Consider the following 16195-nt stretch of genomic DNA (forward strand, 5'->3'; position numbering starts at 1 on the left):
CATACACACATATAAATGTATACACATACATACATATATGTATACATACATACATATATACATACATACATACATATATACACATGCATATATACCTACATACATATATACACATACATACATACATACATACGTATATACATACATACATATATACATACATACACATATATATAAACATACATATATACATACATACACATACATACATATATACACATATATATACATACATACATATGTATACACACATACTGTACATATATACACATACACATACATACATAGATATACATATATACACATACATACATACATACCTATATATATAAACATACATATATACATACATAAATATACATGCATACATACATATGTATGTATACATACATATATACATATATATACATAGTCAAAGTCCTGCCCTGAATCCTATTGAGATGCTGTGGCATGACCTTAAAAAGGCAGTTCATGCTCGAAAACCCTCCAATGTGGCTGAATTACAACAATTCTGCAAAGATGAGTGGGCCAAAATTCCTCCACAGCGCTGTAAAAGACTCATTGCAAGTTATCGCAAACGCTTGACTGCAGTTGTTGGTGCTAAGGGTGGAGCAACCAGTTATTAGGTTTAGGGGGCAATCACTATTTCACACAGGGCCATGTAGGTTTGGATTTTGTTTTCCCTTAATAATAACAACCTTCATTTACAAACTGCATTTTGCGTTCACTTGTGTTATCTTTGACTAATATTTAAATTAGTTTGATGATTTGAAACATTATACATATATACACACACACACACATACATATATACATACATACATATATACACATACATACATATATACACATACACACACATACATACATACACATACACACACACATACATACATACATATATACACATACACACACATATATATATATATCACAAATCTTTAGTAAAATCAAAAGGATGATCATGGACACACTGGGCTACTGGAACAAGACGGAGATGGGCGAGATGCGATAATAAGGCTCTGTTGGAATGCTACTACTCCAGTAACCCTAGTCAGAGGGGTTACATGCAAAGGATGTGGGATGAATGGTTACTTCGAAATCCACAATCAAGGCTTACAGCGAAGCAACTAGTAGCTCAGTGTTGCAACATCCACAAGCGGCAACTGCTATTACAACTTCAGATTGACGAGATACAACACACATGCTACGGCAAGGGGGAGCCAGGACAACAGGTCAGAGGGGAGTAAGGAGCGGCTCCCCAACCAGAGACTGGGTACGAAGCCCCAACTGAAATTACTCTGAACGAGGCAGCGACTGACCTGAAAGATAAGATCATGGCGAAGATGAATACAAGGCAACCCCGATGCCAATTACAACAGCTAAGGGAAGTACCATCAGAAAGTCTCCTAGAAGATGTGAATGCAGAATTGAGAGTGATCCCTACCACAACCATCACTGAAACCAATGAGCTGATATACGCCTCAGCAGCAGTGATCCTCGAGATGCTTGGCTACAAGAGCAACCATGGGAGCCATGAGAAACAGTACCCACCATGGAAACGAAGGCTGGAGGCAAAAATCAAGGAGGCCCGGAGAGAAGTGAGCCAACTGACAGAGGCTGAGAGAGGTGCAACGAGAAAGCAAGTACCCAAGAAGTACAACCAGATGCCCATACCTGAAGCACTCAAAACTGCTAAACAAAGGCTCCAAGCTTTGGCCAGCCGTCTAAAGAGGTACACCAGAGATAATGAAGCCAGAAGAATAAACCAGCTGTTCGCAACTCAACCTGCGAAAGTGTACGCTCAATGACAGGGTAATAACAGCAGAGCAGACCCACCAAGGCTGGAAACTGAACAGTACTGGAAAAGTATATGGGAGAGGGAGGCATCACACAACAGCGATGCACAGTGGCTGGTGGCTCTGAGAGAGGACCACAGCAACCTCCCTGAACAGAATCCAGTCACCATCACAGCGGCAGACATCCAAGAAGGAATCTCAGGTATGAAGAACTGGACAGCACCGGGCCCTGACAGGATCCACACCTACTGGCTAAAGAAGTTCACTGCACTCCATGAGCGCCTAGCAGCACAAATGAACCAGCTGCTAAGAGATGGGATGCACCCTGAATGGCTTACCGAAGGGCGCACAATCCTGATCCTGAAGGATCCTGCAAAGGGTACAGTCCCATCCAACTATCGGCCAATAACCTGTCTCTCCACAACATGGAAGCTCATGTCAGGCATCATTGCGGCTAAGTGGACACATGGATCAATACATGAGCAAAGCACAGAAGGGCATTGGCAAAGGGACCAGAGGAGCCAAACACCAACTCCTGGTTGACAGAACAGTCACCCAAGACTGCAGAACCCGACACACCAACCTGTGCACTGCCTGGATTGATTACAAGAAAGCATACGACTCAATGCCACACACATGGATCACTGAATGCTTGGAGATGTACAACATCAACAGGAAGAGACTTCATTGCAAACTCGATGAGCCTGTGGAAAACCACCCTTGAGGCCAATGGCAAGCCACTTGCACAAGTATCCATCAAATGTGGCATATACCAAGGAGATGCTCTGTCCCCACTGCTGTTCTGCATAGGTCTGAACCCCCTCAGCCAAATAATCAACAAGACTGGCTATGGATACCGACTCAGGAACGGGGCCACCATCAGTCACCTCCTCTACATGGATGACATCAAGCTATACGCTAAGAGCGAGCGGGACATCGACTCACTGATCCACACCACCAGGATCTACAGCTCTGACATTGGGATGTCATTCGGGCTTGAGAAGTGCAGTCGAATGGTGACAAAGAGAGGGAAGATAGTCCACACAGAAGGGGTCTCACTCCCAGAAGGAACAATAGCAGACATTGAGGATGGTTACAAGTACCTTGGAATACCACAGGCAAATGGTAACCTCGAAGAGGTAACAAGGAAAACGGCAACGGCCAAATACCTCCAACAAGTAAGGCAAGTCCTAAGAAGTCAGCTCAATGGCAAGAACAAGTCCCAGGCAATAAACAGCTACACCCTGCCAGTGATCAGATATCCTGCGGGAATAATAAGGTGGCCAAAGGAAGAGATACAGACCACATATGTTAAGATGCATGGAGGGTTCCATCCTAAATCCAGCACCCTGAGACTGTGCTCCAGGCCGTGGACTAGTGAGTGTGAATGTCCAGGCAATGGGGAACAGAGATAAGAACAGAGACGTGCTGGAGGAATGGGACCAGAGGAAGAGGTGCTGGAGGAGGACAATCATGGGAGGACAAACCCCTACATGGGATGTACCACCGAACATAACTGAAGTGGCTGATATCAAGAATTCTTACCAATGCTGGAGCGGGCCGGATTGAAGGACAGCACAGAGGCACTCATCATGGCTGCACAGGAGCAGGCCCTGAGCACCAGAGCAATAGAGGCCCAGATCTACCACACCAGACAAGACCCAAGGTGTAGGCTGTGCAAAGAGGCCCCTGAGACATTCCAGCACATAACTGCAGGGTGTAAGATGCTGGCAGGAAAAGCATACATGGAGCGCCATAACCAAGCGGCTGGCATAGTGTACAGGAACATCTGCACTGAGTATGGACTGGAAACCCCAAGGTCAAAGTGGGAAACACCTCCAAAGGTGGTAGAGAATGACCAAGCCAAGATCCTGTGGGACTTCCAGATTCAGACTGACAGAATGGCAATGGCGAACCAACCAGACATCGTGGTGGTGGACAAGCAGCAGAAGAAAGCCATTGTGGTTGACGTGGCAATACCAAGCGATGGCAACATCAGGAAAAAGGAACATGAGAAACTAGAGAAATACCAAGGGCTCAGAGAAGAGCTGGAGAAGGCCTGGAAGGTGAAGGCGACAGTGGTGCCCGTGGTCATCAGGAGCACTCGGGGCAGTGACCCCCAAACTGGAGGAATGGCTACAGCAGATCCCTGGAAGAACACCAGACATCTCGGTCCAGAAGAGTGCAGTACTAGGAACAGCAAATATACTGCGCAGAATCCTCAAGCTCCCAGGCCTCTGGTAGAGGACCCGAGCTCGAAGGATGAGACCACCCGCGGAGGGTGAAGGACAAAGTTATTTCCACAAATCTTTAGTAAAATCAAAAGGGTGATCATGGACACACCTCCAACACAGCTGTGGACTACTAATTATGGGCTGTGGTTAAGCACTGTATTACTTTACGATTGATATGTAATAAGTCCTTGTGACCGAAATATGAACCTTTTATAAATAAATCATTGCAGAGGTGATAAGTGTGTGCGGGAATCAACTTTTCTTCTATGGAGTTGGATCGTCGGGGGTTGGGATTCTGTGCACCACAAAAGAGATAAAGCAAGTGGTGTGTGTGTTACCTTCTGCACAAATTAAAGTTATAATCCTTAATTTTCATGACATCAAACCCATTTTTGATACCATACATGGTCTACATTTGTTCTGCAACAGCCATTCAATGTATTTACATTCTTTAAATATCTCTCTATTTAGTTATCTTTATTGTCCATGGCGTAGTCCGCCATTTCCGCGCTGTATTCAAATTGCCTTCACACACAGGAAGGGACTGACAGGAAACAACGCAGCTTGACATCAGATGGAGGTTGTAATTATTACTGACGGACTTCTTTATTAAAACAACCTGAGTTTGTTTGGCTGCACTGTAAACAGATACACCAGCTGCTCTAACGCTGGATTTTTGACAAAGTAGCGGCTTAAACCACTGTTTCATGTAGTGTTAAAACACACCTGCTTTTGCCACGGTAACCACAGGTGTCGCCAAATCAACCAGGATGGAAAACTGATGAATTACAACTTAAAACTATTCAGAGGATTTCACACTGTTATTTGCAAATGAAAGATATTTTGAATATGTGCACAAACACAGTGTCTCTTAGCACTTTAGCAGAGATGTTTGTAATGATGGGCTTTATATCCTTGAATAATTCTGATATTTATGTCCGTTATATTCACTGTTAACTGTATAAAGTAAATATTGTATTTTTGTAACCTCAAACTGTACCATTTCACACGAGTTATATTCCTAAATCTGTTTGGACCTTTCAGGTGTCACTCTCCAAAATTAAATCTGAAAACAGACAGTAGGAGAATAAGCCCAAGTCAACACTTGTCAAGTTATTATGTAGTTGCAACAAAGGTTGTTGCACCAAAACGTCCAAAAAACTTGGTTTCTTTAGCTGTCACTCACCCATAGCAACCAATCCCTGAGTCCCGCAGCCGACCCCGCCCACACTGAGCGAGCGGAGGTGTGGCCAGCATCGACCAATCGTCTGCAGGCAACGGTTGCCAAAACGAGTTGGCTGCTGGCTGAAAGAGAGAAGGAAATAAAGAGAGGGATAGATGGGTAGTAGTATTTAGTCAATTTTCATGTACACTCAGTTTATTAGGTACAGTTAGCTAAAAGTAACACATGCTAATATAAAACAGTTCTGCAATAAATCTTCCTTCATGAAGGTTATGATGTCCAGATTTTGTTGAAACGTTCAGAGAGGTATGGAACTGTACGACCATTTTGGAGGATGTAGTTTGTGGTGCTGTTGGACTATACTGCATTACACTGACAGGTGTTTCTGTTATTTAGCCTGCCCTCATTGATATAAATGGGGTGGACAAAATAAGAGAGGGCTGTTGGGACTGCATTACTTTTAGCTAGGTGTACCTAATAAACTGACAACTGGAGTGTACATTCTGTACATGGAGTATTTGAAACATCTTTTAATATAATGTACAGTTGCAGAACAACAACACATCTCTGAAATTTATAGCAGGGCTTTTGTATTGGAGTTATTACTGTATTTTGCTTATTTTCTGGACACTGAGACTATGTCCACACTACACCGTCTAATTTTTAAAATGACTTGCGTCCACACAAAGTTGACATGTCGTTTTCATAGAGACCTCTGTCCACAGTGAAACACCTGAACAACATAAAAACCAGCTAAATCTCCTCTTCTTCTTCTTCGTCCTCTTTTCTGTTAACATAACCGTTATAACGACATAACCTCCGTTCAGTCTCCTCCTGCTCTCTGTGCTCACCATCACTGTGTTTTAACGCAGCCTTTTCTGTTTCTGTTGTCAGACAACTGAACGAGTATGAAATAGTGATTTGATGCCGTCTCATAAAAACTATCTGCTGGTCAGAGAAGGTCAGAGACGACAACGGGTGATTTCTTATCTTAACGGCCACACACCCCCGACCATGCCTGGACATGCTTATCATCGTTTTGCAAAGACTCAGTTTCCCCCGCACATACTACAAACTCCAAGCCAGAGTTATAACATTTATCTACTCTGGAAAAGTTCAGTTTTTGTTTTTTAGGTGAGAAAAACACCATTTTAGATGGTTCGTCAAAGCGTTTTTAAATACCACTTTTTAATGTGGACATTCTCTAAGTGTGTCAATACAGTATATGTGTGTACTGACCAGGGGTGAGCTGGCGCCACCTGCAGGCTGCTGATGTTCCTGCAGCCTGCACCCAGGGCCCAGAGAACCTCCTGACCAAGAGGATCTGATGAACTCCTGCACGCACAGACAGGTAAACAGGCAGACAGGTAAACAGTCAAACAGGCAGACAGGTAAACAGTCAGACAGGTAAACAGGCAGACAGGTAAACAGACAAACAGGCAGACAGGTAAACAGACAGACAGGTAAACAGGCAGACAGGTAAACAGACAAACAGGCAGACAGGTAAACAGTCAGACAGGTAAACAGACAGACAGATAAACAGTCAGACAGGTAAACAGTCAGACACACAAACAGGTAAACAGGCAGGTAAACAGAGTTACCTGTACGTGAGCGTTTGCAGGTTCCTGCAGTAGCAGCTGGCCAGCCACAGCGTTCTGTCAGTGAGGATGTGAGGACACTGAGAGACAGACAGGTGGAGCAGACTGCCCCCTGCTGACCGTAGCAGGGCCTCCACCCCCGGCTCCACACTGCCTCTGAGACAGAAAACACACCCAGGTCAACTACAATACCCACAATGCACTCAGGGAGCACACTTCTTCTCTTGTCACACCTCAGAATGCTGTTCATTAATGCTTCCAGCTACATTTTCATGTTAACATCTTTAGTGCTCCTGTTCTGTTCTGACCAATCAGACAACAGCTGGACGGAAATTAGATGCTGTTACCATGGCAACATACATTTTCACTTAATAAAAGATAAGCTTTTATATTTTTCCCAGTGTGTTAATCCCTGAGAGCTGTGTGTGTGTGTGTGTGTGTGTGTGTGTGTGTGTGTGGGGGGGGGCTTGTATTGCTATCTTTGTGAGGACCAATTTCAGTTTTAAACCATCGTAATGAGGACATTTCTGCATTGTGAGGACATTTTGGCCAGTCCTCATTAATTCAAAGGACTGTTTGAAGGTTAAGACTTGGTTTTAAGGTTCAGGTTACAGTTAGTTTTAGGTAAGGGTTAGTTACCTAAAGGGTAGTTGTGATGGTTAATGTTAGATTTAGGGGCTAGGGAACGCATTATGTCAGTGAGGGTCTTCACAAGTATAGACAGACAAATGTGTGTGTGTGTTAGATTAGATTAGATTCAACTTTATTGTCATTACACATGTACAAATACAAGGCAACGAAATGTAGTTTAGGCCTAACCAGAAGTGCAATGAGCAAGTGCAGGATATAAAGTGCGTGTTACCGTGTGTTCTTGTGGTAATCCTCTCGCGTCTCGTCTGCTCGTCTGCTTCGAGGCTTCAGGTTGTTCAGAACCACAGACTGAGTTTGAGTACACCACTGAGACAGAGTGGTCAGGAACTACATACACACACACACACACACAAAAAAACACACCAAATGTGGATTAATCCGCCGCTGAAAATAGTCCCTAACAACTGCACTTCTGCACAAATGCATTTCCTCGTTTGATTGATAAAAGTGGCCAGCAGTTTTAGGAAATTACTGAGCCATTTAAAAAAAAAAAAAAAATACAAAAGAAACTAAATATTTGTGAGGTGTCAAACAAATTGGGCCTTGTGTGAGAACCACATGTACGAACAAATTATTTTTTAAGTAGCACACAAGTGATTTAAGAGAATTTGTGGTATTCACCAATATAATTTCTGTGAGGTACGAATAAATTCACGAGTGATCCAAACCTATCGTACGAGTCGTGTGCAGACAGTGCTACTTATTGTATAAACACTTATTTGACTTGTAATGAAATATGTCTCCATCTGAATGAATATGCAGTTTAAATATGATGCCAAAGTTACCTAAAATAAAATATATAACTAAGAGAAATGCAAAATTACTTGTCACCACATTATCATCATCATCATGGCTGCCAATTTACTGAGTGGTTTTTTAGATTTTACGATTTTTATTGGCCTATTTTGGCACAACAACTTCTACAATTTTAGTTTTCTCTGACTCAGCTGCCTCAGGGTCTTTATGCAGGCATCTGCCCACAAACAGAGCGGAACAGGCAGCCTTTTATGTCAATTTTAGGGGCGTCATTTATGTTAATGATGATATCCCATGAACGTTCACCTCCTCACGAACAGGTGACATTCATCAGGCGGAAACGAGCGATTTACGCCAAGTTATCGTGGAAAACTCGTAAGAACAAGTAAGAAAAAAGTGGGCTGTTGTTGATTTGGGTTTTTTCATGGGATTTGTTGATAATGACAAAAATATAGAATAACACCAGCCTTCTTCTTTTAATAAAGAACATTTTTCAATGAAAGCAATGACTTTAACAAACATAGCAGCTGAATATTGATGACAGAAACAACGCTTGAAAAGATGATATTAGTAACAGTTTGATGATAATAACCAGACAATAATAACAATAATAATATTGTTTCTGATGAAGGTGATGATAGTAACGTAAGTCATGATGAAGATGATGAAGGCTCCTCTACCTTGGCCGACACTCTGGCGTTCTCCAGCCGGAGGCGTGTCCAAACCACTGGGTGCCTAGCAACAAACCGCCAATCAGAGCAGACCTCGGCCGCACGCAGCAAGGAGCTCACGTCCAAATATGGAAACACGCAGAAAAGCCCCGCCCTCAGCCTCAAGGTGTCCGCCCACAACTGTCTGTCGCCATGACGACGGGAGGGGGTGGAGCGGAGGGAGGAGGGGGGTTCTGCGGAGGAGGAGGGGGAAGGAAGGAGGAAGAGGGAAAGAAGAAATGGAGGAGACAAAGTGAGGAAAATAAGGAGAGGAGGAAGGAAGAGAGAGCAAAGAGGAGACAAGAAAAGATGCAGATATAGAGTTTACCTGAACCAGGTGTGTGTGTCCTGGCGAAGACAAGTCTCTTTATCTCAGCGCTGCTCCAGAATCCCTCCTCCTCTTCCTCCTCTTCTTCTTCCTCCTCCTCCTCAGTGCTGTGGTAACGACGGTTTCTTTTGTTCCACGTTCTCCCACATCCTTCCTCCCTGACCCTGGAAACGCAGGAGAAGAAGAAGAGAAGGATGATGTGGAGAAGACAAGACAATGATGCAAAACACGAGTAACAAGAAGATTATAAAACATGATGAAACAAAGCTAGAAATAAAGATTAATAACTCAGCTCTTCCAGACTTTTGTTTCTGCTGCTTCGATTTTGATCCTTTTTTTAAACTGTTGATCGTGAGTCCGACAATGTTATAGCCAGTAGGCGATTTGAGGGGGGATAAGGCATCCCCCCTTGTTAACCTGCCATCCCCTCTCTATCCCCTAGTTGCAGAGGGGTTGTTTAGTTGAATATATTTGTCTAGTCTGCCTGACTCATTGATTCTTTATCTGACTGAGGTTTTTACAAGTTAGAATCTATGACCCGACCATGGCTCTGAAATATCAGTAGCCTAACTCGCTGTGTATTGATAAATCCATGGCGCTGTCCGTGGTGCTGAAGTAGCAGACAGATTTGTAATTGCGACTTTTTCTCTGAGTCCCGCCCTTCTGTCAGTTTCGTCTTGGATCTATAATATTCTCCCAGCTATATAGCTACCTACAGTACCAAAAGAGTAATTTATGAGTCGGTTCGCTAGTCGCGGGTGAAGGAAATGAACCGCCCCCATTAAGAAATTGCCTACTGGTTATAGAAGTGCAATGATAAATCTATGGAGTACTCTTATAACTCAAATCTAAGGGGTCACAATATGACTAAAAGGATAACAAAGAAAAAATATAGATTCTTGTTCCACAAAATTATGTTTATTGTTCCTAAATTTTCCTTTTTGCTATATTTTCTTGCGAAATATTGGATACTCTCTAAAAGTCCTTAAAACAAACTGAGAAGGTACAAGACTAAGAGTCTACAGCCATGCTAACGGCTCTGTGAGGCTATACTTAGTGGTGAGATAAATGCTAATGTCAGCATGCTAGCATGCTCACAATGTTAATATGCTGGTGTTTAGCAGGTATAACGTTTACCATGTTAGGCATTTTGAGTTTTAGCATGCTAACATTTACTCATTAGCAGTAAACACAAAGTGCAGCTGAGGCTGATGGGAATGCCATTAGTTTTGCAGGTATTTGGTCATAAACCAAAGTATTGGACACATTAAAATGTTGACCTGATGGTGCTAGATGAAAAGTCAGCAAAGTTATTATAATTCATCCTGAGGGGAACCAAATTTCATGGCAATCCATTTGACAGTTGTTGAGAAATTGAAAAAGTGCCATGCCTAGAATCACGCCCACTAGCATGGCTACAAATTCACGAACAGGACTATTGATCAAACATTCTTTTACACACCACAGTCTCTCTCTACTCGCGTCTCCTCCTCCTCTCTCTTGTCGAGTCCAGGGTGGAGCATAGTGGTGGTGGGGATGGAGGGGGACCAACCCCCCCTCACCGTCCCACCCACCTGAACCCAGAGACAAGGTCCGCATACGACCAGTCAGACCGCTGGGAGACAGAGAGGATACATTAGAAAGATATACACAGAGAAATGTTTCAGCAGTGGTTCTGCTTGAAACCATGACCCTGAACTGATCTCAGTTATTAGTGAAATAGTGCAATTATCAGTATCTCATAATTATTAGTCATAAGAAAAGAAGCATTTTTCATTAACTTTCAAAATTATGAGAAAAAATCTAATTTAATGATGAGAAATGTCCAATAAAAAGCAACATTTGATGCTCTATGGTCCAGTATGATAACATCTTAGAGGTTCAAATTCTGCTATAAACTTCTCTACACAGTAGAATCGAGGTCCACTTGATGTGTTTGGGTACCTGTAGTTATGGTGGCTGTACAGCTGCTCTCCCAGTCTGTAGGAGCCTGAAACACTGTAACTTCTCTGGAGAAGGGAGAGGAGGAGATAATGCATCGTAACCAAACACAACCCGAGAGCTCTGATCAGTGTTAGGAGCCTGTTTTCAGTCTGACAGCCAGCCAGCTGCCACAGCAGTCCCATAAACTTATAACCTAAAGTTTAATAAAACGACTTTTTTGTTCACGTTGTAATAACTGGATTTTCACGATGTAGACATTTTACACATCGCCCTAATGCAGGAACACGTGTACAATTTCTTTCCACTTCACGAAACCCTATTAACATTTGTAAATTTGACAAAATACCTGTAAATAACTTTTGCACAATTTTCTCTCCATAATTAACATTTTGAAAAGAGCCTTTATCCTTCATTTATCATCATTATGTCTCCATTCAATACATTAATATTACAGATTTTTTTTTTTCTCACCCGGTTGCCAATGGTTCCCTGCATCTTGTTTGCAATGATGTCGTCAGTGCTGCCGTCCAGACTGCGTCCTCCTCGGCCAGGTACAGGTGTGTATCCCTCTGCGAGTGTGTACGGGTCAGCGTATGCGTCGCTGTCGGTGTGTATAGTGGTTGTGATGTGTGTGTGAGCTGAGCAGCAGTAACTGTCTCTCTGCACAGTCGGCTCGTTCCAACAACGTCTCGATAAACACCTGAAATCAAACACATTCATTTTTACTGCTAAAAGATACTGAGGTCGTATAAATATGACACACTGGCTCCAGAGAAAGTGAGAAAAGAGCAACAAATGTGTTTCCCCAGCAGGGCCGGATTCAGTGAAGGACAAATGATTTGAAGCGTGTCACGGAAAGGATGTGGAGGTCAGACAGCATTTACATTTACCTTCAACAAATCAGGTTCAATTCCCAACTCATCACAGCAAGTTCTCTACTGGAAAGACATTTTTGATTGACTGCATTACATCCAGAACATGAAGCTAATCTGAAACAACCTGTTTTTGCTGTTAAACTGAACTTTTAGCTAACATGAAACAATTTGTCTTAGCTGCTAACAGTTAGCTAACCTGAACTTTTTTTTTTTTTACACTAATCTTTGTTTAAATTAGCAGCTAAATTTTCTTTCTTGAACTTACCTGAAAGACAGTCTCTGATTGGTTATGAATTAAAATGGGATCATGCTGCTATAGGCCTAGACTGCCGGGAGACTTCCCATGATGCACCTCTTTCCTCTCTCCTCCTCTCCCTCTCCATCTGTATGCATTTTTATCCCATTACTGCATGTTACTAACTCGACATCTTCTCTCTCCCGCAGTTTTGTGCTTTCTCGTTTCTCTCCTCTCTCCTTCTGTCGCTTTCAGCAGGTATTTCTGCCTCCGGAGCTGCAGAGTCTGGATCTGTGGTTGTGGGCCACCTGCTGCCCCCGTGTTCCTGCAGAGTCTGGATCTGTGATTGTGGGCCACCTGCTGCCCCGGTGTTCCTGCAGAGTCTGGATCTGTGGTTGTGGGCCACCTACTGCCCCCGTGTTCCTGCAGAGTCTGGATCTGTGGTTGTGGGCCACCTGCTGCCCCGTGTTCCTGCAGAGTCTGGATCTGTGGTTGTGGGCCACCTGCTGCCCCGTGTTCCTGCAGAGTCTGGATCTGTGGTTGTGGGCCACCTGCTGCCCCTGTGTTCCTGCTCGACAACTGCTGCTGCTGCAACTGTTGTTGTTGTTAGCTCTCTTACTAATACTGATATTATTCTTCCTATAGCTGTCATTCCTATTATTATTACTTTATTAATATTATTATTGCCATTACCATTATTACTATTTTAAAATTCTAGGTGGTATCTGCATTGTGCCTCCCCCTCCCCCTCTGTCTGATGGCCGCCCACCATTAAGTCTGGTTCTGTTCAAGGTTTCTGCCTCTTAAAGGAAGTTTTTCCTTGCCACTGTCGCCAAATGCTTGCTCGTGGTGGGATTTGTTGGGTCTCTGTAATGAATATTATAAAGAGTTCGGTCTAGACCTGCTCTATAGGAAAAGTGTAATGAGATAACTTCTGTTATGAATTGGTGCTATATAAATAAATAAATTGAATTAAAGCTCCTGGGATGGAGACTCTCCCACGTGATTAGAAGTGCTTATCGGCTCTAAACAGCAAAGTGACCTCGAGTCCTTCCAAAATTTGTCTGTGTTGCTTTCTGATTATGAATTCAATGTTTCTTTGATAAAAATGTAACGCATCATGACTCTGCAGTGAGTGAGCACATTCTGACCTGAAAGGTTATTAAATAGACAGCAAGAAAATATTTCCCACACCTGAACTAATTTATCGCAACCACTAAATGGAAATAAACTATTTTAGCCGTTTAACTGAACATTTAGCAAACCGGACCCGCACTGTTTTAGGTGATACTTGCCTGCATGTTTCATATATGATTTGACATATGACATGTATGATTTTCTTTTTGTTACTAGTGATTAACTTCATAAAATCACAATTATAGTTTATTAATATCAGCCATCTTTGGAGAGGTGTATTTCACTACACATACCTTCAAACACCACACAGACATTAAAAAAACGGAAAGCGTTTTTTCTCATTCTCAGTAATCAGAAAAATCAGTAAAAATCCCTAGAAATCCCTTCAATAGAGGCAACAAAAGAAGATCTTTAGTGGTCACCTGCAGTCTGGATTTGGCCTCGGCCTCTTTCTCTGCAGTCTCCCTCAGAAAACACTCGATGTCCACCATCTCCCTGCAAAAACACACACACATTTACAAAATGTATACCAACTATATGTATAATAAACAAACACACGTTTATTTCACAAATAATAGGAACACCTGACACTGTAGTGCGATACACACTACCACAGTTAAATCAACGCCTCTTCAGTGCAAAATAGGACAGAGCTTTACAGTAGATGCAGATAATTATGTAAATAAATGTCGCATGAAAACACAGATGCGGATATATGCAGATAAACAGAGCGACTGACCTTACAAACACACACACACCCTCAGGGCTGCTGTGCCTCACTGTCATCTTACATTTATCATCACAGCAAACCACAGCCGTGTGTGTGTGTCCGTCCAGTGATGCAGACTAAACGTGGCGTGTCCTCTGTCTGTGCATCATGTTGTGTTTCTCTGTTCAGTACGTTATGAACAGACAGAAGATTTGTATTCATGCTGCATAATATATAAATATAAAAGATACTGTTTACTATTACTGTTCAGTTAAAACGAAGATGCATCTTACAGAAACAAAAACACACCGGACAGAAGAAACACTGATATTTTAACCATCACATTACACAATAGCTGTACCGTCTACTCTCGTTTTTTGTTTCTCCAAGTTAGGACCGCATTTCCCAGCAGCTCTGTTGATTTACATTGATGACAATAAACATGCTAGAAGTCATTCCCCCCATCATAGTTCCACTATCTGCTGTCACCCAAAACATTATGGGCTCTTCATCCACTTGTACTACTGTTACTGCACCACCACTGCTGCTGGTTATTTTGCATACGTCACAGTTACATTGCTTCTTAAATCATTACCCCATTGGTTTATTGTTTTTTTGATTATCTAGAATTATACAGAATTTTTCCTTATCTGACCTGCAGGTCTAAGGATCGAGGGTGTAATATGCTGTACTGATTGTAAAGCCCTATGAGGCAAATTTGTGATTTTGGGCACAAAAAAAAAAGGATTTGACTTGACTTCATTCTGTAAAATAGTTTATATATATATATATATATATATATATGCACTTTTGCTACTGTTAGCACTAGGGCTGCACATTTATTTGTAATATTGTCGAACTCACAATAGGGCCAAGTGTAATATCCAAATTGCAGAAGCTGTAATTTTTTTTTGATAAAAGTAAAAAGTGCTGCGGTGCTGCAGAGACGCCTACAAATGTTGTTCTCCAGATGTAAGAAAACATGTTTGTTTGGTACAGACCCCAACAAATGTCACGTCATCATGATTTTAATCGTTTTTTCAGTGAAAATGAAAACTGCGATGCAAAAATGATCATTCCCACTAATCGTATCGTAATATCTGTCAAAATAATCGCAACAGGATTTTTTGACCATATCGTGCAGCCTTAGTTAGCACTATCTGCTTCGATGCTAAACTGCATTTCGTGGTACTAGTGCTTACCGTGTGCAATGACAAAGTTTAATCTCATCTAAAAGTGGGAGACAAACGAGGTTCCTTCATTCAAATTGCAAAGCGAGGTAAAATCGAGATCACTGCACCCCAAAATACCCCCATCACGCCATACCAATGAGACATTCTGAAAATATTGATAGTGCTACATGAATAAAGCTAATATTAATGGATTTTGCCATATTATTTTGTCTTACTTATATTTAGGGGGTAATCATGCTCTAAGTTTTAGAACTACAGCTCCCATAATGCTCTGGGGGGTGTAAACAGAAAGTAAAATGTTGCTATGGAGTCAGTGAGTTATGCTGTGAGCTAAAGCTTGGGTGCCATTTTTTAAAGCCTATATATGTTCACATTTAGTCAAACTGTCCCATTAAAGCAGCCGAACCAGCAGTGAGCAGCTCCTGTCTGCAGTGTCTCTGGATCACTGTGAGACTGAAGGAAACTTGACGATTCTCAGGCAGGTTCTGCAGCTATAAGGATTTATGGACGTTTATTCGGAGATGGTGATATCCCCTGTAAGTGTAAGTCACACTGAATCTGATGCACCTGTCCCTTTCACCTCATGAAGCTGTCCAGCATGAGGAGGCTGCGTATCGCAATCATTTAAACAAAACAAACAAACTATAAATGAAATACTGCAGATTCAGAGCTACAGACGAATGGAAGGAAACCTCGGAGATACTGACTGTTGTCGTTCACTCAGCTCTTTGTCTTTTCCTTCCAGATCTTTCTTTAATCTCTCCATCATCTCCATGGCAGCAGAGACCTGACAGATTAAAAACAAACACTTCTAAAACATTCAAAAATCAAATCACGGAGTTT

The 16195-nt window shown here is 42.2% G+C and overlaps 1 protein-coding gene across 1 annotated transcript in view; it reads right to left on the reverse strand.

The window, feature by feature from the left end:
• The window catches only part of LOC122870107 (F-box only protein 41-like), a 49335-nt gene that overhangs the window by 30053 nt on the left and 3087 nt on the right, over positions 1 to 16195 (reverse strand). Inside the window, 12 exon segments of the mRNA XM_044183897.1 lie at positions 5220 to 5338; positions 6456 to 6551; positions 6818 to 6970; positions 7677 to 7792; positions 8902 to 9125; positions 9260 to 9423; positions 10722 to 10874; positions 11204 to 11268; positions 11675 to 11797; positions 11799 to 11903; positions 13873 to 13945; positions 16060 to 16139. Of these exon segments, the coding sequence (XP_044039832.1) occupies positions 5220 to 5338; positions 6456 to 6551; positions 6818 to 6970; positions 7677 to 7792; positions 8902 to 9125; positions 9260 to 9423; positions 10722 to 10874; positions 11204 to 11268; positions 11675 to 11797; positions 11799 to 11903; positions 13873 to 13945; positions 16060 to 16139 (1471 nt within the window).

Source organism: Siniperca chuatsi, linkage group LG22 (genome assembly GCF_020085105.1).
Source record: "Siniperca chuatsi isolate FFG_IHB_CAS linkage group LG22, ASM2008510v1, whole genome shotgun sequence".
Lineage (NCBI taxonomy): Eukaryota > Metazoa > Chordata > Actinopteri > Centrarchiformes > Sinipercidae > Siniperca > Siniperca chuatsi.